At 37.6% G+C, this 26178-nt stretch overlaps 2 protein-coding genes across 2 annotated transcripts; both read right to left on the bottom strand.

Annotated features, from left to right (window-relative positions):
* Nucleotides 1-1692: 1692 nt before the first annotated feature.
* On the bottom strand, nucleotides 1693-14602 carry LOC139742329 (prostaglandin reductase 1-like). The gene is made up of 9 exons (XM_071652906.1): nucleotides 14377-14602; nucleotides 13210-13255; nucleotides 11937-11993; nucleotides 8364-8528; nucleotides 7143-7260; nucleotides 6121-6276; nucleotides 5373-5478; nucleotides 3567-3685; nucleotides 1693-1813 (listed from the first exon to the last, which is right to left on the bottom strand). Exons 1-9 carry the CDS (start codon nucleotides 14483-14485, stop codon nucleotides 1703-1705), a joined length of 987 nt encoding a protein of 328 aa, XP_071509007.1. The 5' UTR covers nucleotides 14486-14602; the 3' UTR covers nucleotides 1693-1702.
* Nucleotides 14603-17300: 2698 nt separating this feature from the next.
* LOC139742328 (prostaglandin reductase 1-like) lies at nucleotides 17301-25574 on the bottom strand. The gene is made up of 9 exons (XM_071652905.1): nucleotides 25249-25574; nucleotides 24308-24353; nucleotides 23681-23737; nucleotides 22717-22881; nucleotides 21762-21879; nucleotides 20780-20935; nucleotides 20105-20210; nucleotides 19224-19342; nucleotides 17301-17450 (listed from the first exon to the last, which is right to left on the bottom strand). Exons 1-9 carry the CDS (start codon nucleotides 25355-25357, stop codon nucleotides 17340-17342), a joined length of 987 nt encoding a protein of 328 aa, XP_071509006.1. The 5' UTR covers nucleotides 25358-25574; the 3' UTR covers nucleotides 17301-17339.
* Between the last annotated feature and the right edge of the window lie 604 nt (nucleotides 25575-26178).

The following is a 26178-nucleotide window of genomic DNA, read 5'->3' as shown; positions in this document are numbered from 1 at the left end:
ATTACTTTTTGCAATGGGACTTATAACTAAACAGACCTCTGTGCGTTTTGTTTGAGCTCCACAGAAACAATTGCACTTTTGTTTTGGAATGCGATGTTACTCAATGGTTTATTGCTCAAATACAGGAAATTATGTTACAAAATCAAACTCAAATTACTAGAAGTGCTTTTATACTTGGTTCCACAGAAAATCCAGTGTTACAACGTGGTTTATTTGTATGCAAAATACTTTATATTTTCTGTAAGAAATAAAAAAGCGAAGAAAGTAGACGAATATGTCTGAAAAAGAAACTAAAGGTTTTGTATCTAATATCAGTTGGAATCCTATTTCTATTATTAAGCTGCCTGCCAATTTTGTATTATTTGTCTTTATGTATTGTATGTGACATCTATTTTGTACCTGAACGTTTAGGTGAATAAAATTTCTCTGTGAAAAAAAAAGAAATGTTTAAAACTAAATTTTGTATTACGCTATTATTGACTTAAGATAAGAGAAGTCACATTGTCGTGCATTATCTTTTCAGAAACATTTATTTATACACATTTATATGCGCGAACGACGAGAGCGAGAGCTCAGAATCTTCGCAAATTTTCGTTTCTCATGAACGTACGTACAGTGATAGCTTCTTCTGACGATAATCCATCATTAATGAGCCGAAACTGTTGGAAATGATCATGGAGTCACTAAAGTGTTACTTGTTCACCATCTTGGGACTGGCCATTACAATGTACCTCCAAGATTTCTTAATGCGGGTGAGCCGCTGGGTGCATTGCGTGCATTAGGCTTCTCATTGCATTGTCTTGTATATCCTTTGTCCGATTTAGACCAGGCAAAATGTTTCAAAACAATGTTTGTAGTTCAGTTGTTTCCTCACTCCAAACGTTTTACATTTTAAACAGGGAGATGCACCCAACATCTGCCCAATTACATCGATCTCCTGCTACATATTTATGATATTCAGTATGCTGTAGACACAGATTTTAAGATTTTCATTCACAATGATTTACATTTACAAATTTCACATTTATTTTCTCATGCATGAATACGCCACAAAATAAACACAAACCAAAGCTTGGAACATTTTTCGCATTTATGACCATAGCTCAACTTTAATGAATACAGGTCTTGTGTTTATACTGAGACAAACTGTTGAACATTCCGGTGGAGTTTCATCTAATCTTTGCCTTGCATAGTTTTTGTGCTGTATAATTACGTTTTTTTCTGTCCTATTTGTGAGAAATATGAAAATATATTGAAATTGAAATTGAAATCGAAATTAAAATCATTGACTGATTATGATTAAGACACATTAATACGGCTGTACAATAGACAATTACAATACGAGATTACCATTCTTAAAAGAAGCAAATACGACCTAAGAGGCAGTCTTAAAATATGACGTTGATGTAGCGGGGAAACGAAACATATTAAAGTATATGTCCAATCACAACTGAATCTTACTCAATTTGATGGGCAGTGATGGGAGAAACCTACTGAAAGGGGATCGATTTTAGTATGGTATTTACGTTTTTAGCATTGGGTATACAAAAGTGTATCACAGTAAAGAATAAGATATCTGCAGTGCAGACTGAACGTTGTCCCTATTCCTGAAGAAAGAATAATGAAAGTATACATCCGTATTGACAAAATTATCTTGGGTGGAGTTTTTTGCCAACAAATCATGAGGCAGCAGCTGGACATTCTAGACCTTGATGATCGCTTTTCCCGTGTTTGCCCCGGTGAAGAGCTCAGTGAAAGCTGTAAACATGTTTTCGAATCCTTCGGTGACGTGCTCTCTTACTTTGATTTTGCCCTGGATACAAAAGAAACAAGAGAAATACATTTAAGGGAAACCATGGGAACGCGATGAATAAAGCTATTCATAGTTCTTTAGTTGCCAACCTCTCTGTTTTACACAAACTTGCCCTGGATATGCAACACAATAAACAGGAGAAATACATTTAAGGACAACCAGAAACGCGATAAACAAAGCTATAATTGCCTTCCTCACTTCTGTACATTAAAAAAACATCTCTCTCCGTTCATAGGATATCATTCATACATAATTGAAATTTGTCATCATATTCGTCATCCAATCATCTCAATATGGAAAATAGAAAATGGAAATGACTTCAAAATCATTGTTTTCGATTTATCACATTCACGGAAGTACAGTTTTTTGTTTTATGCTATAAACTAAGATACAACAATTTCGCCTCAGATCAATCGTAACTTGTGGGAGACTGAAATAAGGTGCGTACGTGTAATGTGTGAATTCAAACGTCAAAAGAACAGAAAAGGAATTCAGGGGCTCTTGATTTCCTCGTGCAGATGAACTCACGGTTCATCTCAGATTATAGGACACGTTACTCTCTGAAATGCCCCCTTCAACTTTCTCACTTATCTTTGAATAGATTGGGATTTATGATGAAGATTGATTCATTTTGCGATTTAGGTTCACCTGTTCATTCCAAAATTTGAACTCGGGGTTCATTAACACGATGAGGAGGGAAGCATAGCAGGAATATACAGGCACATTAGGCACTGTAGGCCTACAAACGAGCATAATAGGGAAGATTGATTGACACCTTTAAAAAAAAATCTGACTATATCTGATGAACTACACATTGTATACGTCTTGTTCGTTTTTTATTCTTATTTGTTTACTTTTAGCGGGACAATGAGATCATTGGTTTGGTATATTTTATTTCTGCATTTTCGTTCTCCAAATACGATAACAAATGAAAACAAAGTGATACTGAGTGTGCAAAAAAAAAAGGAAAGTATCACATACAAATCAATATGAGAAATGTCAATTTCATATCAACAATCAGTCTTCAACAACATAATTATGAATCAAAGCAACATGTTAAGGCATACTGATTTATTATGAATAAAGGAGAAATTAATACAGTAATTAATACAATTAATATAATTATTGTGTCAGTGTGTCTTCAAATTGATGCATTTTCATTGTATGGTTAGTGTTTGGGAGTTGTCAGCATGCGGTGTCATTAAGAAATTAGATTTTCGTTGTGTTGTTTGGATGCACTATCGATTGGACCTTACAATATAAAATTTCTTGAGATGAAAAACAACGAATACATGAACACAGAACAATTATAAGACCTCTAAACAATAATAATCATATGCAAGCCTGTATGCCTCTTCCTCCTTTCTTCAAAAATCTATTCCATTTTCTTCATTAAATTGATTGCACGAAGTAGAAAATTGATCACCTGAAAATGAAATTGCACGCTCCAAACAAGCTCATTGGGGACTGTCACATGACTATCGCGTGAATTTAGATGCACGAGTAGGAATGTAATGCTCGCATTTGGAAAGTGAACGCCCATGCGTGAATTTCGTTTAAAGATAACGAAAAAGAGCTCCCATAAATGAAATTGATCACTCTGATTCTGAATTTAAATGCCCAAATAATTGTATTCGCGAACGTGCGTTGTGTGAATTTGAATGCACAGTCATCAGTGTCCATGAACTTTGAATGACAAAAGAATGACACTGACCGGGAAAACCTATACTATTATGTCCACACAATTACTTACTTCTGTAACCCACTTGGTCAGATCTGCAAGACCCTCGGGGTAACGCTCAGCGTGAGTCGGTATCAGGAATCCTTGCATCTTCAGCTCAAGGAATACCATCCTCCCAAAGATGCCAGTCGCTAGATAAGCAAACACACAAAACGCATGAAATAATCTATTTGCGAACAGTAACTTATATAGGGTATACGGTACACTGTACTATAGAAATGAGAGAGAGACAGTAAGTGTGTTAGGATTTCTTGAGACTCAGTTAGAGAATGAGTGAGGATAAAGATTGTGAGATGGAGACAGGACGAGAAAGGAATAAAAAGATGAGAAAAAAGTGTGTTAGTGTCTTCACGAGAAGCACTCCACGAATAACATTCCGGCGTTAAACGGAGAATGCGCCGCAGAAGTCTTGATACATCATTTTTATTTCAATTTTCCTAATAAAATTGTCCGCTGGCTATGCGTACGGCCTTTTTTGCTTTACTATTTTTCTTTTAATCTAAAGCAGGACCTACAGTATGTAATAAAACCTGCTTGCAGAAAAGCATTATAACATGAAGAGTAAAAGACCAAAGAAGACACCTTCATCCTCTCCAAGATGTCCGCCATCTCTTCTAAATCCAACCTTGCAATGAATATTTTATTCAGTGCAATTAAGCCTTACTGAGAACTGCTTATCCAATAGTGGCGAAACAATGGTGTAAAATGGAGTCAAAAGGGGCCTACGCTTTCGATCCTACCAGAATCTTCGTCAGAGGCAATATGACAAACAGGCAGGGAAAGCAATCACATAAAGACAACACACAACATGGGAGGGGTATAGGGACACAGAACAAAGAAAACAAAAGGGACGGGTTGGAAATCAAGGGCAAGGAGCCAAATAAGTATGGGAGGGAAATACAAAAGCAGGAGGTTTGACTCCATTTTGAGTCTAATTTTGACAAATTCAGCCGATAAAGCTGTAGGCCCGCAATAATGTGATTCGTTTTAGTTATGCAGTATTATACTATTTCATGACATTACCTCTTCTAGTCTTTCAAAGGACAGAAGAGAGAGAGAGAGAAGGAGGGGTTACTAGGAAAGCAGATGATCTTTAAAATATTTGGGAAAATAAAATTCTTCCTGTTGTCTTTTCTTATTTCTCTCTCTTGTCACATTCATAGGCCTAGTTATGTTACTCTTTTTTTCTCATCATCATATTTACCCCAACCATATTTCAATTCAATGTAGAATCTATCGCGTATACAAATATGTTCCTTGAATGTCAGTGATTCCAAGGAAAGGACTTGGGAGTTCTTCTTTCACTATAATTCTTTGAGGGGTGCACGTCAAGAGACCGACACCCACGAGTCATACAGCCCACGAGTCATGCAGCTCACAAGTCATACAGCCAATGAGTTATAAAGCTCACCAGTCATACAGCCCATGAGTTCGACACTAAGCCAAAAAGGCCCACGAGACCGACACATTAAGCGACGTGTTGTATCTGTCGAACTTGTGGGCTATTTTTACCTAGTGTCGAACTCATGGGCTTAATGACTCATGGACTTGTTTTCAATGTCGAACTCGTGGGCTGTATGACTCGTGGGTGTCGGTCTAGTGGGATGACCCCTTCTTTGAGTGGAGCCCAGCAGCTAGGGTACCCATGAATCTCCTCTCTGTATCAATCTATAGTTACATTAGGTGAAGTTGTTTTTGGTTATAATGTGTCTTTGTTTTAAATCTGTCAATGTTAGTGTTAACTCATACGCTGCACGCTGATATCACTTGTGTTTTAACGCATATTGAATTGTCCTGAAAGTGTATAGTCGGACTCACTCTTCACAGGGTTGTCAGTGTTGTATGTCGAAATAGAGCCGCAGCATGATATTCGGCCGTATTGTCGCATGTTCATGATGGCAGTAGTGGCAAATTCACCTCCAACCTGACGTAGTGAATGAAAAAAAAGGCGAAAATGTAATCGGGTCATATTTGGTAACAAAAAGGATTTGGAATCTCTAACCAATTAATTTCTTTTTTATAACCCTATACGTTGACTTACACCTGTCTGCAATAAAGGTTAGTAACGTAAGGCACATAAAATTGCCAGGGAAAAGAAGAGACTGTACAATGTACTTAAGATATACAAAATGAGGCTAATTTTCTTCTTTAAAAAAATGAAATAAAACAACCACAAACAGTTGATGACAAAAATAATCTGTAATATCTAAATACAGATACTTTTGCTGGAAGTGCGATGTACCATGACGCATATATAATCTTCTTCTCAAAGATGTTTTTAATCCGAAAAAATATTTTTGATGTACTTTTAATTTTGACTTGAATCTGATTTAAAATCAACTTATTTAGTGTCACAATTGAATCGTGGACGAGAAATATATTACTTAATGGAAAACTGCATATTATTTTCTACTATGCTAGGATAGCTGGATTAAAAAGAAAGAAAAAAGAGGTCTCCTTGGTTGATGTTATAATTTTGCAGAAGGTTTCCAGTCACCTGCTTGCGGCTGTTGATAACGTGCCATGAGTCTCGTTTTGAAAGCTTTGCAGATACACGTGTACTTACGTTGTCGAAGTAGATGTCGATGCCGTCGGGAGCCAGTTCCTTGAGCTTGGCGTCGAGATCCGTGATCTTCTTGTAATTGAACGCCTCGTCGAAGCCGATCTCCTTGAGGTACTTCACTTTTTCATCGGAACCAGCGGAGCCAATGACACGGCATCCCTTTGACGAGTGTACGAGAGTGAGAGAGAGAGAGAGGGGGGGGGGGGGGGGAGTTAAATATGATTTTACGATTGGCTTGTTGCAGTATAGAGCGTGTGTCATGAAGGAGTGACAATGATTTAGCAGTGCTTTGGCAATTTCTCAATCTACATTTCCAGGAAAAGACAAGTGGACACTGCGGGAATCTCAGATTTGATGCTAGAGATGATGAAAATATTTTTGCCAGAAATAAGCTCTGATGGCCATCAGCGGTGATATTAGTTGTGTTTTTCCACTACTGTTACTACTACTGCTGCTACTACTATACTACTATAATAAAATGGTATAAACTACTATTGCTACTTCTACTTCTATACTTTTAGGTTTACTGCTGCTGCTACTACTACAGTGTACTATGCTACATTACTAGTAGCACTATCAGCACTAAACTACAACCACTACAGTACTACTATTACTAATACTTCTCACTACGGGATACTGCTACTAGTACTAGCATTCTACTACTTGAAATGCTACATATAATACTACTACAAGATACTTGTAGTAGTAGTTATTCATTGAAGAGTGTCTTATCTGATTTTAGTCAGGTTAGAAATCTCCATGGTCGGTCGATTTGTAGTCACGCTAAAAATGTTTGGTTGCGACTCTCGTTCATGTAGTCACTGTGGTCACAATTATACCGTATTTATCAATCATGGCCAGATAATGAGTCCGTGGTGACAACATATTGTTAAAGCATCTAGACGCTTGGTGAATCAGCGACAATGGAACCCGGTTTTGGTGCTCTGTCGCTGCTTCTATGGACATTAAACGATTATACATTGGTGTTGCTGCTGATTCTTAATATAAACGTTGAATCAAGGTACCTTAATCTTGGCGATCTGCCCCACGACGCTGCCAACTGCTCCAGCGGCTCCACTAACAAGAACTATCTCCCCCTCCTTTGGCGTACAGATGTCAAGGAATCCGACGTAAGCCGACATTCTGGGACGGGAAAGGAATAATTATTGATGGCATTTAATCAACGATATATCATGAAGTTCAAAGCATGTACCACACAACCTGAGCACAGCAAATACGCATGTAAGAAGACAATATAAAAAAGGGGGAAATGAACCCACTTAAACGCAAAATTTTCAGAAAATTCGGTTCGCAGATTGGGGTTGAAGGTCCCGCGACCTCACCTGTTGGAGCAGTGTAGGATGGGATTTCATAAAACATTCTCACGCCCCCGCCTTTATCAAGGCAAGTCATCCCCATAATTATAAAAACAAAAACAAAAACAAAGCAATACGTTCTGAGGTCATTCCAAAGCTCACAATTTGTTTAGAGTTTAGCACTCTCTTTAATTTGGGGAGAGACATTGTCTACGAATTTAACAAAACGAAACAAAACAAACAAAAGTTTATATTAAACTAAAAACATATTAAATTTTCTGGTCGAATGCAATGCATCTCATTTACACACTCAATTCACTCTCTCATTTTAATACTTTAACGCCAAAGGCGATTTTTGCACTCTCACAAACAATGCTTCTTAATAGTTCTTCCAAGTTTAGAACACGTACTACACAAAAATGATACTGACTGATGTGGAACAGAACACTATTTCAAAACATTAATGAAAACGTTTCATTCATGGCTTATTTTTAAAATAAATGACAATTTTCTGAGTGTAAACTTTTGTTTAGATACAACCTCTTGAAAATGCACAAAAAAGAGACAATTTACCATTCGTTTTTTAATCCTGAGCTTTGGAATTACATTAAAGAAGAAAAATTGCTCTTTTAAAAATTTAATACATGTGTACTAGAAAATTGACAATGAGTTGACCATTTTAACCTATTTTGAGTCCTCACGTAAAATCAAAACCTGCGAATTTTCGTTCATTTTGTGATACATGGTAACAATGATTCCGGCACAAAAATTCTAGACTAGTTTCTTTGCCCACGCGATTATTCAGTGCTTTATAAGTGATTATACGTTTTTCAAGGTCCATTCTCAGCGCAGATATGTTGCTTTGTGATCTAATTTGTATTACCATTCTATTTAAACAGCGTGTAAAATAAAATAGATACAAATTCTTACCCAGGCAGCCCAATAGTTCCCAATGCGTACGAACGAGGCATGTTCGGCGGTAAAGTCGGCATTCCATTGAGTCGCTTGCCGTCATCCACTGTGTGGGTGGACCAACCGAGGAAACCTTTGACCCACGTACCTACCGGGTACTTGTCATTGCGACTCTCGGTTACCCTGTAGAGGCGAAATGAGTAATCATTTATTATGATTATATGAGGTCTCTTTCCTTGCCTTCTTGCCTTTTCGGACCAAAGAAGATGAGATCAGAAATCCCACTTCCTTGGATCCGAGAAGATGAAAATGACGAAATCTCACACAGTATCTCAGTGACGAGATCTTCACGACTTCACAGACCGAAGAAGCCTTTATGACGACATCTCATACCTTGTTCATTGTGCTGCCTGCTTAAAGGAGACCTCCGGATGATTTTGCATTTGAACAACTATAAATTAGTTATACTGAGGACACAGTTTCAGAATTTATGATACTTGGGATGAAGAATAAGAAAATTTTCAAAATTTAGAACAAAATGCAATGAACAAAGATGATGACATGGCAGAGTCACCATAGATATGCATGAGTTGGGGCTCAAGGAAGCAGAACAAAAGAAGAAGGCATGCATAGATTATACACAGGTGAACTCGCAAGCAAGCAGTATTGTAATGGAATTATACTGCTACATTTCTGAAATATGTGAACCTCCTATGTAATCATTCTTGTTCAGTGTAATTTGTTTAAGTTTTTTCAAAGTATTGTTTCTCTGATCAAGAACCACAATACATTCAACAAATAATCTATACATGGTGTTGTCGATTTATGTACTACATGATGTGAAATTATGAAAATCGTCTGGAATGTCCCTTTAATAATTGCTCTCTCAGACCCTAGACTGCAAGAAAACGAGACCAAGGATCTCGTCTTCTCGGATCTAGAACGATCGAGGAGACGGGTAATTATTACGTCATGTTGGTAGGCCCAAACACTTTATAAGCTTTAGTAAGCGCTTAACCTGTCACTTCACTGATAACACCATTTACCGTATTCAAAGTTCCTATACATGTAGATCAAAAATTCTCTAAATGCAGTAAAATATCACTGTACGAAAAATGTTCAGTATTTTGCAAGGTATGATCACAAAGTGCAATTCAGGTTTGAATAAACAAGTAAATCGTGATTTATGAAAGCAGATTCCTCGGCAAAATCCAATCAATCAGGAAACACCTATCTCTGCCACATCCGATACTATTTCTTTCCGTTCAATTGAAACAAAGTAAAAAGTTAAAAAGTTAAAATGATCCTATTTGTCAATATCTATTATCATAACCTCTGAAAAGAGTTAAACTGAAAATATAATGAAAATTGTAGAATCGAAGTCACATGCCCAGAGTTTATTTATTTTCAAACAAAAAGCTTACTGAATAATGATTCTTTGACGATAGTATTCTGCAGAACAGTGGTTTTTTTTTTTTCTCTCTCTTTTTATTCAATACACAGCGCTTTTGTAGGGAATCGTGGTATGGGAATGATGTAGAACAGCAGCACACTTGTAATATATAAAAAATTGAACGTGTATTTTGGACTATGAGTTTGCAGAATCCTCCTGGCATTTTGTAGTCCAAGCTAGCGGTCAAAGTACAGGTTAAAATGGGAACATGTGTAACCAGCAGATGTTATCTGCTCACGATGAATATAGATTATTATCAGTTGTACATGCTCTGCGAATGCTAACAAAAAAAAAACAATAACAAAAAGTTATGTGCTTGCACAGGGGACTGCATTACCTCAGTCTTTGGCATTACCAAACTGCCTGCACACAATGGGTGTTGGGCAGAGACTAGGTTTAGCTCGTGTCATTTTGTTCTTGTAAGGGTGTAAGTGGGTAATCATTTTCAATATCTGCCTCATTTTTATGCATTAATGATTTCATGCGAATGATATCAAGTTTTATGGTACGAAGATATCTAGATACAGAGTAATCATCGTCTATCACTTTTGAGGGGTTTAGATATGACAGAAGCAACCTGCACGTCTATGCGAAAGAGAAGAGTCGAATTAATTGTCGTAATACGAGAAATGTGTCGCCTTTATCAAATATGTAAAAATGATATATTTCATTGAAAACAGCTTCACACAAAACATACTTTTCACAACCATGAAGAGTTCTTTATCTTTTGACAAAGCACCTAACGCTTACGTAATATTAATCATATCTATTGGTTGGTACTAAATACTGTTATGGAAACACCATTTACCCTCTTCGTCTGTAAAGGAACTTTCATCACAGCCTACCTGTTGCAATGACCACCAATAAACACGGAGTTTATTTTCCAGTTACTCAGTCACCGGAGAGTGCGTCGACCCTCTACAACACCCTATGAATAATCACGCAAATATATTATACCTCTTTGCGACCCTCATTACTTAACGTTAGCTCTCATTGTTCTTCCAGCACGTGTATTGCTCTCAGTTTAAAAAAAATGGAAATGTTGCTATGGTGACTAGCAAAAGTTTAGCATTTTAACCTGGCCTTTGACCCTTGACCTTTGACCCTATGACCATAAAATTTCCAAGAGAATCACTGTCGACAGGGTAAAACATGCTTCTATGTATTAAGTTTCATGATGATACCTTGAGTCACTTTCGAGATATGGAGGAAAGAGAGGAACTTAGCACTTTCACTTGACCTTTGACCGTTTGACCTTTGACCTTTTGGCAAGAAACTTCCAAGAGAATCTCTATTCGGCACGTATTATATATATATATATATATGTATATATATATATATATATATATATATACATATACATATATTCAGCTCATTTCACCTCATAACCGTGAACTGTCTTTGGAGAATCTTTCATTAGTAGTGCATGTATACACTTAGTTTTAAAAAATACCTTCAGGCATTGCATAGATATGGGGAAAATAGTGAAATTTTGAGCGTTTGACCTTGACCTTTTGACGTTTGACTGTAGCATGTGCACCGAAAAGTTGATAGGCACAATTTCGCCCTCTCATACATATCCATGCCACGTTTCATAAGGATACCTCAAACGGTTATGAAGTTACGCTGTCCACGAAATTGATGACGGACGGACGAACGGAAAACCCGAAAACATAATGCCTCCGGTAACACTTCGAGGGGAGGAAGTTTTGTTTGTTTGTTTGTTTTTCTATATCCTGATCTAAGTTCGTTTTTTTTATTATCGATGTAACTTTGGTAAATTCTGAATACAGTCAATCTCAAAAACGCGCTTCTCTCGCTGACATTCGATTTGGTATTCACTTTACGCATTTATTTTCAAATAAACATGCTAACATGAATTATGGGAAAAGAATGACACAAATCATAGGGTACTGCTAGATATTTTTTTTCCAGCGTAAATCAATGAATTCGTAAAAACGCATATAATCATTTCAAAAATCTAATAAAGGTGAGGCTTGGTATGATAATTTAGAAAGGTCGAAAGTGACAAAGTAATAAAAGGGTGAGGTGAGCGGGCGCTCAGTTTCAAGTCATTGCTTAATCTCAATGGAGGCGTTGTTCACTTGGAACTTAAGTATAGATTCCTGAACACATACTTTGCCACTTGTTCACCAATCATCACCATGCCTTCCGCCATTCTTCTGTTGTAAGGTCTGAAAAAAAATATAAGGAGATTACATAATATACAACACACGTCTATCATTGAACAGAAGTGACGTGAGCTCTGATCATTAGCATGAACACTTTCTGTGTCAATACGTCAAAATAATGTGCACAAATTTTACATACAAATTAATGGTCAGGAAACTTAAACAATCGGGAACTTTAGATTTGCAGCGCGGACGCTTGAGACAACGCTGGAGCTGGACGTTCTCCTCCCCCCCCCCCCCCCCCCCCAGCGTTGTGCTAAAAAGTAGCATTCGCAACGTGTAAGAACTAAAATGGCGCCCCCATATTCGGTGCACGAAGTAGCTCCACCGAACTACACTGTAGTTCGGTGAGTAGTTCTCTACGTCGTAAACTGAGCGGACGTGAAAATAGTTCGTAACGCGTAGTGAAAACTCAGGCGCGCGAGTTATATACATAGATCGACTTTTATACGCGATTCTGCGCATACTCAGACGGGGGGGGGGGGGGTGTTTCATAAAGTTGCTCGTAAAGTTACGAGCGACTTACGAGCTACTGGGGATCAGTTCTTGTGCTGAATTATGGAAATTCTGATAAGTATAACACATCAGAACTGATCACCAGTCACTCGTAAGTTGTTCGTAACTATACGAACAGCTTTATTAAACAGGGCCCAGGTTTCTCTTTTTCCCCTCTGAACGTCCCCGTCGCGAAAATCTAAAGCTCCCTATTACTAGTAATCAATGCGGCACGCGGAGGGTTAATAGAATATTTGATGAGCATATTCATTTTCCACTCAGCCACTTGTGTTCACTGTCACATCGATTTCACGAAAATCATTCATTTCAACATCATCAGTCGTATTCGTATGATAAGTGGTATTTTCAGCTGTATGAATAGGTAAGTTGGATCAGTTATCACAGTGGCAGTAGTAAAGTGGGATCTGAAATGAGAGTCCCATTTACTGCCAATCGTTTTGACGTACGTTGTCATATGAAACGCAAAACGTTTGTGGTCAACCATCATAAGAGTTTTTAAGATATAAGTTGTCGTTTTGGAAGTCATGCAAGAACAATGATATTATTATAATGCAACTGCAATGACCGCCAAATTATAAAGCCTGCTCGGGATTCTTGAATGTCATGTGCCTGTATAATCTTTTGGGTGTTCATCTTCGTAAGAGAAAAAAAAAAGGTTGAAAGAATTCAAATAGGTATCTTAATTAACAACTGCTCATAATACCTCATATATGGATCCACGGTTAGAAACTCCGCTTCCACGAGAACCTCTGTTCGAACACGTGCATAAAGAATAGATGAAGACTTTACACATTACAGACCTATCTACATGTATACTGTACTTTTTTTTTTTACGCGTACGCCTTTCCAGGATAAACTACTTTGAGATCAAGAATAAACTACTTGAGATGCACAACCTCATACTTAAATCAGTTGCACCGCTGCCAACTATTAAAGTTGTCAAAGTCAGGGAGATTTAAGGAACAATTAGGGAGATCTTTGTATGTTACATAACTCAACGGGCAAAAAGTGATTCCCAATACAAGATTTTTGTATCTCTTACCCAGACATGGAGAAGTTAGTTTTCAGGAAGCATTCTGCAGAGTTGGGGAGATTTGTCAGCCATGCAATTGAAGGAAGTTACATTGAAATACAAGGAGAAGAAATCCGTATACGTGAGCCTCATTGCACACTTTTTTGATAGTTCAACACACGCGCATAGGCCTATAACTTATACTAAACCAACGATACATTTCACAGCCAGGAAATTGTTAAACTTCGAATGCATATTGCTTTCTTTGTTACACTTGAAGCTATCCTAGTAGCGATTAACCGTTTGTTATAATTAAGTACTCCATGCAGGCACACTATCTTCTTGCCCGCGTAAAAAAATTATTTCTTACTACTCAGAATTGATAATAAAACCTTGTTTTACGTGAATTCGTCAAACAAGGAAGATGAACTAACAAAAATCCTTGTTTAACCGCAAAGAAGCATTAAGCGCAGATGCATGCATATCTTATAACAAGTACAACATTTTTTCTCGCCTCATGCTTTCGTACTCTTGTGCAATGCAGCGACTAGTCGTATAGATAAAAACAACATGCTCCGCAGTAATATTCCTGGCAATTATTATTGGACCTCAGATCGTGGTACACAGATACTGGCTATCATAATTCCTTGGTAACTGCGAAATAAAACGTATTACTGTGAGTACGAGTACCTTATCCACAAGAACAGCTGCCTCTGTATAGGAGTGTAAGGGAGGTCCCTCTTCCACTGAGCTTCCTGAGTACCCCTTTTACCAAGATTCGTAAGATTACGTAAAGGGGCAGCGGCTGACTATTACACCCACTAATTTCCAGAGCCCTATAATACTGCCTAAGTTTACCTCCATCTTGAAGGGCTGGTATATCGAAGTCCTCGAGTCGCACGTCACTCTCCTTCGGGAAACCATCGAAATATTTCACCAGGACCCATCTTCTTCCTTTTCGAGACATTCTGCGTTGACATCAGCTTGTCTTCACGTGTATACCTAAGTCCCTTATCGTGCTCCTTCCATTTCACACCAGAAACTGCCTATTACCATGATTACTGCGGTGCAAGGAGCACTGCCAACAAACACAGCACCATTGATTCACTGTACAGCTCTGTCAGCCCATTATACAGCATTGTACAAGGTTCCATTGCTCTGTAAACAGAGCAGGTGGGCTCTCAGCGATAAGTGATTATACATGATATCGTAAAGTGATTGACTGAGACTTTTGACCCGCTAATTCTTTTTGATACAGGAAACCTTCAGAAACCGGTGTCAACATCGAATTCCACAAAAATTCATTTTTCATGAAAATTGCACATCCCATCATCAACTTGATACTGACATAGAAGTTAAGGGTAGCAATTATTCCCAAATCACTAGTCAAGTGCTCTTTCATTATGCTAGAAAAGTGTTGTTGTTTTTTGTGGAATTCCCGTTATATTTTCTTTATATTGTTGTCCAGACATGACGTCATAACCTCTAGTAGTCTCCTCATCCAGAGGTTCCAACACCAAAACTTTAAAAATTCATAACTTTTGCATCGACTCTCCGATTTTCCTCAAACTTTCACTGTTGTGTTTTACTAGTGTTACTACTTTCACTCAAATCCACATTTCTCTTTGGGTTTTGGTTTCCTTTAAAAAGCGGGAACCACCAAAAATTTAAGACCTGAATCTTTATCCCAACCCAAACTGTATAACATCCCTTTAAAATTAGAGAAGACAGTTACACACACACACACACACACACACACACACAGTGTCACATACACGCACGATCATTTTATAGAGGTTTCAGAGGTTTAAAGAGACCCTCTCAGAATGCTATGCCATATTCTTTCTTTTTTTGGCGCGTTATCGAAAACACACAGACACACACACACGTAAAAAGCACATAGACACTCATTTTGCAGACAAGTACACTTCTTACGCACTAAACCATGCCTACAATATTGTCCACTGTCAATTGATTGTGAGTAAGTGACAATTGATCTACAGATGTAAAAATATGATACAAAATAGTTTAAAGATAAAAACGATCAAATACAGAGATACATCCACAGCGAAACACACACACACGCACACACATACACATAGGCTCACGCACACCCACAGACTGGAACGTCTGTGGCGTCTGTTTGTATCTTTCGTGGAAGGGGCCGGGGGAAACTTATTCTTAGGTGAAAATAAGTCATGTATGAAAATAGAGAAACGAAACGAACGTGAGAATTGACCAAAGTATAACACTTTATTAAGATTCTCATGGCATCGCTATCCACTGTATGCTTCTGATCAACAATGATCATTGGTGATAACCCAGCAAAACCGCATAATAGTGCAGTGTACTGTGAACGGAGCTGATGGGGAAACCGCGTATTAGATATTCGCGGATTGAATACTCACAGCCCCTAGGACCCTACGACATTCACGAGCAAATTTGAGCCGTATTTACTATACACCAATGTCATATCCAGTTGCTTTTCGAGGTCAAAGCAATTCTTTTTTACACTGGCAATCAATTGGCAAATAGACAAAAGTGCTTGTTTCAGGATTTCATTTAAACCATTTGAGGTGCTTTGGAGTGGACCAAATTTTTCAGGCTTGTCTGTCTGTGTAAACCTCCAACGACAAACAGTTACCGACGCAATCTTGATGTAAATGATGTGGTCATGCATGGTGCTCTATCCATTGATCATCGTCTTTCTTTATTTTGATTACAATTTGAAACTTTGTTTTTCATGTAGTCTTTTCTGTTTCAACCTATAGGCCTACTCTTCATAACCATATCGTTAACCTATCGACCTGTCGATAGTATTCAAAATCTCTTTAAAAAATCACATCATTTTAGTTTATTCAATAATAATTTCAGAGCTGATACTCCCAGTGCTCACATGTTGTAACACATTTGAATGAATCTCATTTAATATTTTACAGCTTTGTGAAGTTCACAATATATGACACAATTCATAGTTTTACCATTTTCCTTTTGTTAGTATAGATAGATCAACCCACAAAGACTGGAGAGATAAAAAGATGTATGAGAGATAGTTCGGGAGTCCTTTTTTGTTGTTGTTGCTTATACGATGGTATTGTGCAAAAGCAATAGATTCATGATAATTTGGTGTCCCTATCGACTTCCAAATTAGACTAATCAGTATTAATGGTTTATTGCTGCTCAGAAAGGAGCTTCGTATTTATTTCTCGCTAGTACGCAACATATAGAGAGTTGTTAAGAAGGAGACAGTCGTGACAGTGGGCCACGTTCCATGGATTGAAGGTTGACAAAGAAAGAAATAATAGTAGTAATAATAATAATAATAATAATAATAACAATAATAATAATAATAATGATGATAATAATGATGATAATTGTGAATGATTATTATATAAAATGTTATATTAAAATATAATGCTCAGTTTCTATGAAGCATAATAACAAAGACCTTGAGCAGATTTCACAGTCTTACATGGTCTTGCGCCCAAAAAGAATAAAGATATAAATGCTGAATTCCACGACAATCAGAATATCGACATTAAGATGAATTCATCCCAAAATACAACTATGTTTTGCATTTAAACAGTTTGTAGTGAAATAAAAAAGATACCCTCCTTTCTTTCAGCTACACAATGTAGACAAAAGAGCGAAATAAATAATGATGTAAAGTCATGACGCCATCTCCCACCTTCATTACGGTGTTAAAATATCAAGGAAATCTTGCATCATGTAAAACGAGTATGTAAAGCAATCAATCCATATGTTTATTTTCGACACTGCTACGTTTTCAAAGAGAATTTCAAAGTTGAGGTCTGAGGTCGTCACACTTTGACGACCGCCTTGCCAATGTTGGCTCCCACGAAGAGGCCTTGAAACGCCTTGTACATGTTCTCGAAACCCTCCGTCACGTGTTCTTTTACCTTGAGTTTGCCCTGTACACAGAAGACAAAAAATTAATGATAGAAAATTGGAAAGAGGGAGAAACCAATGAGGACATAATCAAGCCAAACCAAAGTAAGATGGCGTATTTGACTGATGAAATGACAAGTGTATCGGATTTACACCATGCTCTACTTTTCGATCACTGAAATGAAGCTCCCCCCCCCCCCTCCATCAAAAAAAAAAGCGCTTACTTCACTAGAACATCAATAGTGTATATTTTCTAGAAGCGAATGAGAGTTAGTCAAACAGGATTAGAAATGACAATGAAGGGAAAATCCGTCGTTCTTTAAATCCTAAGATACAATATGTCATGTCTATATAAAGTGTTAAAGATTTCGAACAATTGAGGATTCCAGATGTTGAAGGGAGGAACCTTCTTTCAACCAGTGCAAATGACAAATGACAAATGACTTTCGTTGATTAGAAACGAAAGAATGTCAACAAAATGGCTTTGATTTTTTTTTTTTTTTGTGCGATCATCTTTACTTGGCTAAAGTTTAAAGTGCTTTACAAATTGTGTTAACCTGAACCAGTGTGTTTTTGGTAATGATCTTACAGTAGGCCTATTTAGCAAATCAACCTCTTTTTCTGTCTGACTCTCTCTCTCTCTCTCTCTCTCTCTCTCTCTCTCTCCCTTTCTATTCAAAAGGTCTCTTTTACTGATAGTTCTCATACCATTTTAGTTAACTCATACTGTCATACTGTCATGCATTTTAAGCAGTGTAATTTTCGTAGTGGTAAAAGAATGGCTTCTACCTACGTATTAAAACGAAAGCCGAAATTCGTTCTTTGTCACCATCATTCCCTTGTTTTGGTATTAAAGGGATGGTATAGTATTAATTAAGATGGGGATTCAGATTTTTTTAACTTTTTGTGAGATGAAAAGAACACTTTAATGAAATATAAGTGATTCAATCTTTATTAGATGAAAATCGTAGTTTTGAAATGGCTGCGATATCCCGAATCAAAGAGATTCTAACAAAGGTTTGACCCACCCTTTACTAGGACCACTTTGTTATACTTTGTTTTTGGATATTTATAATTATTTATAGGGTATTAGCCATTTCAAACCGATTTTCATCAGGATACCTGAATGCTCTGAGAATTGCATGCTCTTTAATATCTCATATAAGTGGTTTCTAATTATCTTGTAAAAAATTAAAACCTGAATCCCCGTCTCAACTAATACGATTCAATCCCTTGCAAGGAATGTCAGCACCAGGTAAATCAAAGTGACTTTCTGCAGCTAAAGCGCCCTCTACAATGAACGGCTGCACTTGAAGGCTTAAAGGGACATTCCAGACGATTTTTTATAATTTCATATCATGTATTACATAAATCGACAACTCCATGTATAGATTTGTGGAATTTATTTTGATTCTTGAGCTGAGAAGCAATACTTTGAAAAACCCTAAACAAATTACACTGAACAAGGATGATGACATAAGAGGCTCCCATATTTCAGAAATGTAGCAGTGTAATTCTATTACAATACTGCTTGCTTGCAAGTTCACCTGTGTATGATCTATGCGTGCCTTCGTATTTTGTTCTGCTTCCTTGAGCCCCAACTCATGCATTCTTATGGTGACTCTGTCATGTCATCATCCTTGTTCATTGCAATTTGTTATAAATTTTGAAAATATTCTTATTCTTCATCCCAATTATTGTAAATTTTGAAACTCTGTCCACAGTATAACTAATTTAGAGTTGTTCGAATGTAAAAATCTGAAAATCATCTGGAGGTCTCCCTTAATAGCACTTACTTCTCGTATCCAGGTGGAGAGATAACCGAGTCCTTCCGGGTAGCGAGGCCTGTTCTCGTAGACCACAAATCCCTCCATCTTCAGCTGATCGTACACCATCTTGGAGAAGAATGGCGGCACTAAATCAAATAGAAAAGAAGGCGTGGTATAACATTACGGTTTGAAAAAAAACACACCAAACATACAAAGCAGAGATAGAGATAGATGGAGATGACGAAACACACGACAATAATACACTCATGTTCTTAACATGAGCATGCAGCATTGTCCAAACAAACATACAGGCACAGATAGGCCTGTGCACTCCCGTTATAACGAACACGGTTATAACGAAGTTAAACGAAGTTCCGGTTACAACGAAGTAAAAATTCAGGTCGCATTATCATCCGCTCTAGTTATACTGGTCATTTGTTCCGTTATAAACGAAATTTAGATAAAACGAAAAAAAAAAATGCTGGTCACGAAGACTTTGTTATAACGTGAGTCCGCTGTATGCACTTGCACACTCATAGATGGTTAGAATTATTGCAGAATATCTAAGCAAGGATATTGATTGTAAAATAGACATTAAAAACTCATTATGATAATTATGTAGTGATGTACGTGCAATCCTTTAAAGAAATTCGTAAAATACCATTATCATGACAGAACTGATAAAATAGAGATGTGACCACTGTGATTTTTTATTCTTTTTGAAGAAATAGTTCATAGGAAGTGAACAATTTGAATTGTGGATCAGCTTTGGAATGTATTACTGAGGTCATGATTACAATTATTGAGATTCTCATTCATAGATATCGTACAATAGCCATCGACTATAGCATGATTACTTTTATTTGGCTTATAATTATGATTACCTCATTTGAGGAATGATTACTTACACTTTTCTGGGACCTTTTGGTTATAGATGGAAATGTTACCACAGACGGATATGCGACCGAATTTATTCATGTTCTGGATGACTGTCCAAGAAAACATACCGCCGACCTATTATAAATAGGACGTAATGAAGAAAGAAATGGGGGGGGGGGGAGGGGCGAAATAAAGAAACATTATAGTTTACAATATGAGAATCGAAGATTGATGGGTCCTAATATACCGAAGTCAAAAAACGGTGTATGCTACATACTGAAAATCCATGACAAACAGAAGTTGTTTAACATGAAGTAGGGATGTCATCGTTAGCTTTACATGTCAAATCAAAACTATTTCTTGACAATGGTATCCTAAAACACAATAGCCTTTAAAAATTCTTCAATCTTCTCCCTCATATTTTACTGAGTGAGTAGGTGATTAACTGTATGCTGGCGGTTTTCGACGTTGTTATTTGAATCAACCGTTAAAAACCGGTGAATCTAGTAAAAATAATATGGTTCACAATATTGACATGCTCTTCGTTACTTGTACTGATGAAAACCTTCTTGGTGGTGATTTTGATCCTTAATTCACTTTCTGCAACTATGTTAGTGCCCTAAAACAGAGTTGGGTAGATGCTACCTGAGATCTAAAAACTTCCTTTAATAAGACTAAGTAATCTTACAAGCAGATCAACTCACATTGTCGAAGTAAATGTCGATGCCTTCGGGCGCCAACTCTTTGATTTTCGCATCGAGGTCAGTGACCTTCTTGTAGTTGAAGACCTTGTCGTACCCAATCTCTTTCAGGTACTCCAGTTTCTCGTCACTTCCCGCCGAGCCAATCACCTTGCAGCCCTGATTTAAAAAGGGGGATATGGAAATTGATGAATATTAGCAAGACAACTCCAGTGCTTTGGGTATACTGTTTGAAGTAGTGAGTAGAATGAGGAGGTGGGGGGGGGGGGGGGAGGAGAAATGTATATAATCACCTATACTGTTCCTTTTTCGCACTCACGTCGATGCAGTATTTCGCCGTTGAGGGGACATTTCTCAAAGTACCGCCGTAAACTACAGGGTTCAGTGGTGTGGTCGGCAGATCCTCAATTGCATCCACTAACTGAGGGCATTTCGAGCAAGTTGATTTCACTTTTTATTATCATTTTTCAAACGTCTAGTCAAGTCGAAAATATCAACAAAAAAAAATCTATAGGTTAACCAATCAGTCCCTATCAAAATAAATGTTACTAAAACATGGGATCAACGAAAAAAATCTTAAATGGTCCAATACGAGTTTGTGGTAAAGTCCACTTTATCCCAAAATACACTGGGCAGCTTGAGTTGGTTGCAGGCATTGCATGTATTACTATGTGAAGTCATTGCACCAATGGGAAATTCCCAACTCATACAAGAGACAATTCCTGCATGTTATAAATTATTATTTTAGGTTCCAGAAATTGATCAATCGTACTTGGTTTGCCATCCACAGGTATTGAGATGTCTGACACCGCAATTATTGACTGATTCACTCAAAGTTTCAGACAACGCTTTGACGATGCTCTGTATCACCAGTCCTATGCAACCAGAGGCTGCACTACGGCATTGAGATTTGAATACTACAGCAGGAAGTGTCACATAACAATAATTATATACAAACAAAGCCCAAGAAATATCATGTACATACCTTGATCTTTGCGATTTGCCCCGCGATGTTTCCTACTGCTCCAGCCGCGCCGCTCACCATGACCGTCTCCCCTGGTTTAGGCTTGCCCACGTCGATGAAACCGAAGTACGCCGACAAGCTGTGTGCAGAAAGCACACGTTATACATTGTACTCTCTATCACTATCATTTTGAAATGAGCGAGCGTTTTGTAATGTTCTAAACCTTCCCATAACATGCATAATGGATCCAGTTAATTGCTGTCTCGGAGACACTGTAATTCTTCACATATTTGATATGTTTGCATACTCGGCTTTCTAAAACGATGGGCTCGGTAGTGACGAAAATGACCCTCTCGTTTGACATTCTAAATTTGTCAACCACAAAATCTTCACTAATAGAATATTGATTGTCATCAATTACAGTGTCAGTATAGTCCTTCTAGAATTCATTTTAGCTATTACAATTTCTTTAAGATAGCTCTGATTCATCCTGTACTTAATGTAATTACAGTTGTGTTGGAATGGAATTGTTGGTGTGTATACCGTATGACAAACGCAGCAAGGGTGCGTTTCAAACTTTCAATAAGTTAGATTACACATATTTTTTAATTCACTTCCGTTTTCACTTTCATTTTCTTGGATCTGGATGTAAAAGTCACGGTCAGCGTTCAATACACTTATACGCAAGAAGCAAGATGCAGTTACTTTACCCCATTGCCTCAATGGGGGCCTGATGGGTCCTATTGATACTCTTGTCAAGCATGTCAAGATTTCAGAATATCGTAGTCAGGCACGTAAGTCAGGCACGCACGTGCACATAATTTTGTAGATATGATATTATAGAAACATCATAATAAAGAAGAGTAGAGTGGAGAGGGGGGGGGGACAAAACAAAGGGAGAATACAAATATTGAAATGTCAAAATCTAAGTAAAAAATAATGATAATGATCGAAGTCAAGGTGGGATTATTCTTACCCAGGCATCCCGACGGCGCCGACTGCGTAGGATCTCGGGGCCCCGTCTGGCATCTGTGGCATTTTGGTCAAGTTTTTACAGTCATTAATCGAATGTGTTGTCCAGCCGCAAAACGGCAACGTCCATGTTCCCACTGGATAGTCCTTGTTGCGACTCTCAATGACCCTGTTAGGAGTAAATGAAGGAACGCTTTGAATTGGCCATTAAGAATACATACATGCAGAAAACAAACACCTGAACTACACGAAGCACAACATAGAATACGAAATACCATAGGTCTTTTTCTTTCTTTTTCATTGCAACTGATTGACGAAGTGCCCTACATCGACGTGAATAATCACTGAATTGAAAAGTGTTTTAGTGGTAGCAATGATAAAGTAAATAATGGAAATACTCGAACAGGATACGAGCCTACGACCTCTTGATCTCAGATCAGGGGCCTCATCCACTAGACCATGGAGCTTCTGCCCGACATCCAGTGCTGTTTCTCATCCTTATAGCGTGCAGCGGGTACTAGGTAATTCGAAGTGATAACATTTTGCGTGTGTGTGTGTGTGTGTGTGTGTGTGTGTTAATTGCAACTGATTGACGAATATGTCCTGATATCGACGTCAATAAAACTTTTTTCTTCTTTTACAAGAAGGTCGACTGATTAATGCCTGCAATTCTTTGTTTCAAAAAATGAGGAGTTGGAGTAGAGAAGGCTTCATCGCCTTAAAAGTTTTTTTTTTTCTCATTCATTCAGGTACAATTTTGAAATTTCGACATTTTCTGTAGCTTTCGCCTAATATTCCTGTAGAATGATGCAAAATGTTCTTATGTTTACTTTTTCCAAAGAGACGCAAAGTTAGAGTATGTCATGCACATGGAGATTATCGATCCAGTTATTGATGTAGTATCAGAATGGAACTTCAGATTAATTGACATTTCCGGTTTAATAATGTCATCAGAAAATTGAACTTACTGAGCAACCTGCTCTCCCATGATAACGGATCCGAGTTCTAGAGTCTTGTTCAGTGATCTGTAACCCGAAATAAATGATATATTATCGTTCAGCAAACCGTTTCTGTAAATACTACCACAGTGACGTGTGATAGTTCGTCACAAGTTTGATTATTCAACAATTACACCACAGTTTCCTTTATTTCAACAACACATTGTACTTCTAATTAGTATCAGCACAGTGAATAAAACACATTGAATAGATAATCAACCACGTGGGGGCAGCCTTAAGTAAAATCCAAAAATGCATGTCGTTTGCAGAGTTTGGTATAAAAATTACTACGACCACTGCAGACAAAAACATGAGCATGCAATCTTTTATGTTTTTCAAGCATAAATACTAAAATACACTACTATTGAAAGTCCAGAAACTTATAACTATCATGCCTAAAATACATTTCTGTAGTCTCGTTTTCCATGATCACTTGAACTGTCAACAACATTAAAGATACAAGCACTATCAATAAGAAATAGACACGAAATCAAAGGTTTGCAGAAGTTGCAACATTTTAGTTTTCTTGAATTTTTTTTTCAATAATCAGTTGACAATCTAAGAAGGCACTAATAAATCTAACATAGGCCTTAATACCTCATGTATGGATCCACTGTCAGGAATTCAGCCTCCAAAAGTACCTCTGAGAATCAAATATACCAATAAAATAATAATTATCAACACACACACACAATACCGATTGGTAATTAACGGGTAGCTACAGCACAACTTAACCTCTGGATTACAATCTTTACAAATCTGCATGAGGCAAACGTAAACATACAGCCAAACAGTATACGCATCGCTCTTCGTCATACTTTCTAACACAGTCTAGACAACCTTGCTGTCCGCCCCTCCACTTTCCCTCCGTTCCTACCAACTTGGTTCCTACTGTAGCATACATTTTGTACCACACGCACCACCTTCCTTCCACCACCGTATATACTTAAATTTTCCCCATCTTCTGTTGCAGATAATGATTCTATATGATAAGCTCTTTGCTGTCCGTTCGAGATGAAAGAGGTCTCCGTTATTACAGCCTTCTAAATAAATGTCATCAATGTGTTATTCATTGCAACCCCAGTAAAGAGGTTGCCATGAATTAATGTTGTCTGAGACTCTCCTGACACGGCCCAAACCTATGACAACATAGTTCATTTAATTAAAGAAAGAAAAATGAAAGACCTGAAATAAACTTGAATATAAAGCTTGTTCCAAGATATTTGGGGTATTAAAACCTAAGCATTATGATAATTCATCATTAATTTTGTTAGTCAAGTCAATCGGCTCAGATCGCATCAGATCAAGTCCATGATAAAGTCATAAACTGTTAAATCCCTCACTGCCGAAATCGACAATTCACAGACAAAGATGATCAATCATCCATTATGCACATATACGTGTACTTTGGTATAATAAAACATCACACCCCCCCCCCCCACACACACACACATCATACACACATCCTCACACTTACACACGATTTACACAAACACATATACAATGTACATACACACAGATAGTGCATAGTATAATACCTCCATCCTTGAGGGGTGGGATTTCGAACTCCTCCAGACGGACATCACCATCCTTCGGGTGACCCTCGAAGTACTTGACGAGGACCCATCTCCTTCCCGTGCGAGGCATTGTGGCAGACAGGTGTAAAAGGTGGTCGAGAACAACCGGGAAAATAGAGCGACTGGTGAAGCTGCGAGCTCGTGTTTAGAACTACCGCAACAATCAACCTATCTGCCCTATTTATACACTTGAGGGATCATCGTTTGGGTGCAATTTTCTGCACATATACCCTAGTTGTTACTGTTCCAGGGTATCAGAGGTTAAAGTCCTATATATGAGTACAAAGGGAAAAGGTGCGCGTGTGGGAAAGAAAGAAATATATGGAGATATCGAGAGAGAGAAAAAAAAAACAGAAGGAAATAGACAGCGAATTGATGGGAGAAAGGAAGAGAGAAAATACAAGGTGGACAGTCAGTGCTAGTTTTTGCTACATCGGCAAATTTTACGTAGCCCTTACGTTGCCACTATCAGACATACAGTAGAACAAATACAAATGTACTGATCAAAGAGTCTTGCTGTTAACCTGCCTGTATTTGTAATTCATTATTTTTTGTCTAACTTCTTGTTTTTTTCTGTTCCATTTCATTGCAGGGATGAGTAAGCTGATACTCCATTTCATGAAATTATGGTAGAATATCAAGACATCCACTACGATATAGACATCGGATGCAAAATCAACATATTCCAGACTACAAATGGGAAATGTCCCAGAGAGAAAAAAAAAGGTTACCTCTAGGTAGGGTATGAAAAAGACAACAACAATAATTAAGTAAACTTTTCTAACTACTCGAAATTGGCCAAAGTGGTAACATGGACAGGGATCGACGACTGGGTCATAATGTTCAATCATATTCACTGGGTATTACTTTTGATTTGCTTGTGGCCCATGA

Source organism: Diadema antillarum, unplaced genomic scaffold (genome assembly GCF_040938485.1).
Source record: "Diadema antillarum isolate AM-2024a unplaced genomic scaffold, OU_Dant_1.0 seq00000996_RagTag, whole genome shotgun sequence".
Taxonomy (NCBI): Eukaryota; Metazoa; Echinodermata; class Echinoidea; order Diadematoida; family Diadematidae; genus Diadema; species Diadema antillarum.
Note: the sequence above shows the minus strand (reverse complement) of the source record. Positions and strands in the feature narration are given on the sequence as shown.

Excerpts from the sequence above, each read along its gene's own strand:
- LOC139742329 (XM_071652906.1), bottom strand. The coding sequence starts at position 14,485 with ATGTCTCGAAAAGGAAGAAGATGGGTCCTGGTGAAATATTTCGATGGT. Across the intron at positions 13,256-14,376 it reads ACCAGCCCTTCAAGATGGAG|AGGTTCTCGTGGAAGCGGAG; the intron begins GTAAACTTAGGC and ends GTGTTCGAACAG. Across the intron at positions 6,277-7,142 it reads GGCAGATCGCCAAGATTAAG|GGATGCCGTGTCATTGGCTC; the intron begins GTACCTTGATTC and ends CACTCGTCAAAG.
- LOC139742328 (XM_071652905.1), bottom strand. The coding sequence starts at position 25,357 with ATGCCTCGCACGGGAAGGAGATGGGTCCTCGTCAAGTACTTCGAGGGT. Across the intron at positions 23,738-24,307 it reads ACAGTGGATCCATACATGAG|ATCACTGAACAAGACTCTAG; the intron begins GTATTAAGGCCT and ends TTCGGGTTACAG. Across the intron at positions 20,211-20,779 it reads TCGACATTTACTTCGACAAT|GTCGGCGGTATGTTTTCTTG; the intron begins GTGAGTTGATCT and ends TATTTATAATAG.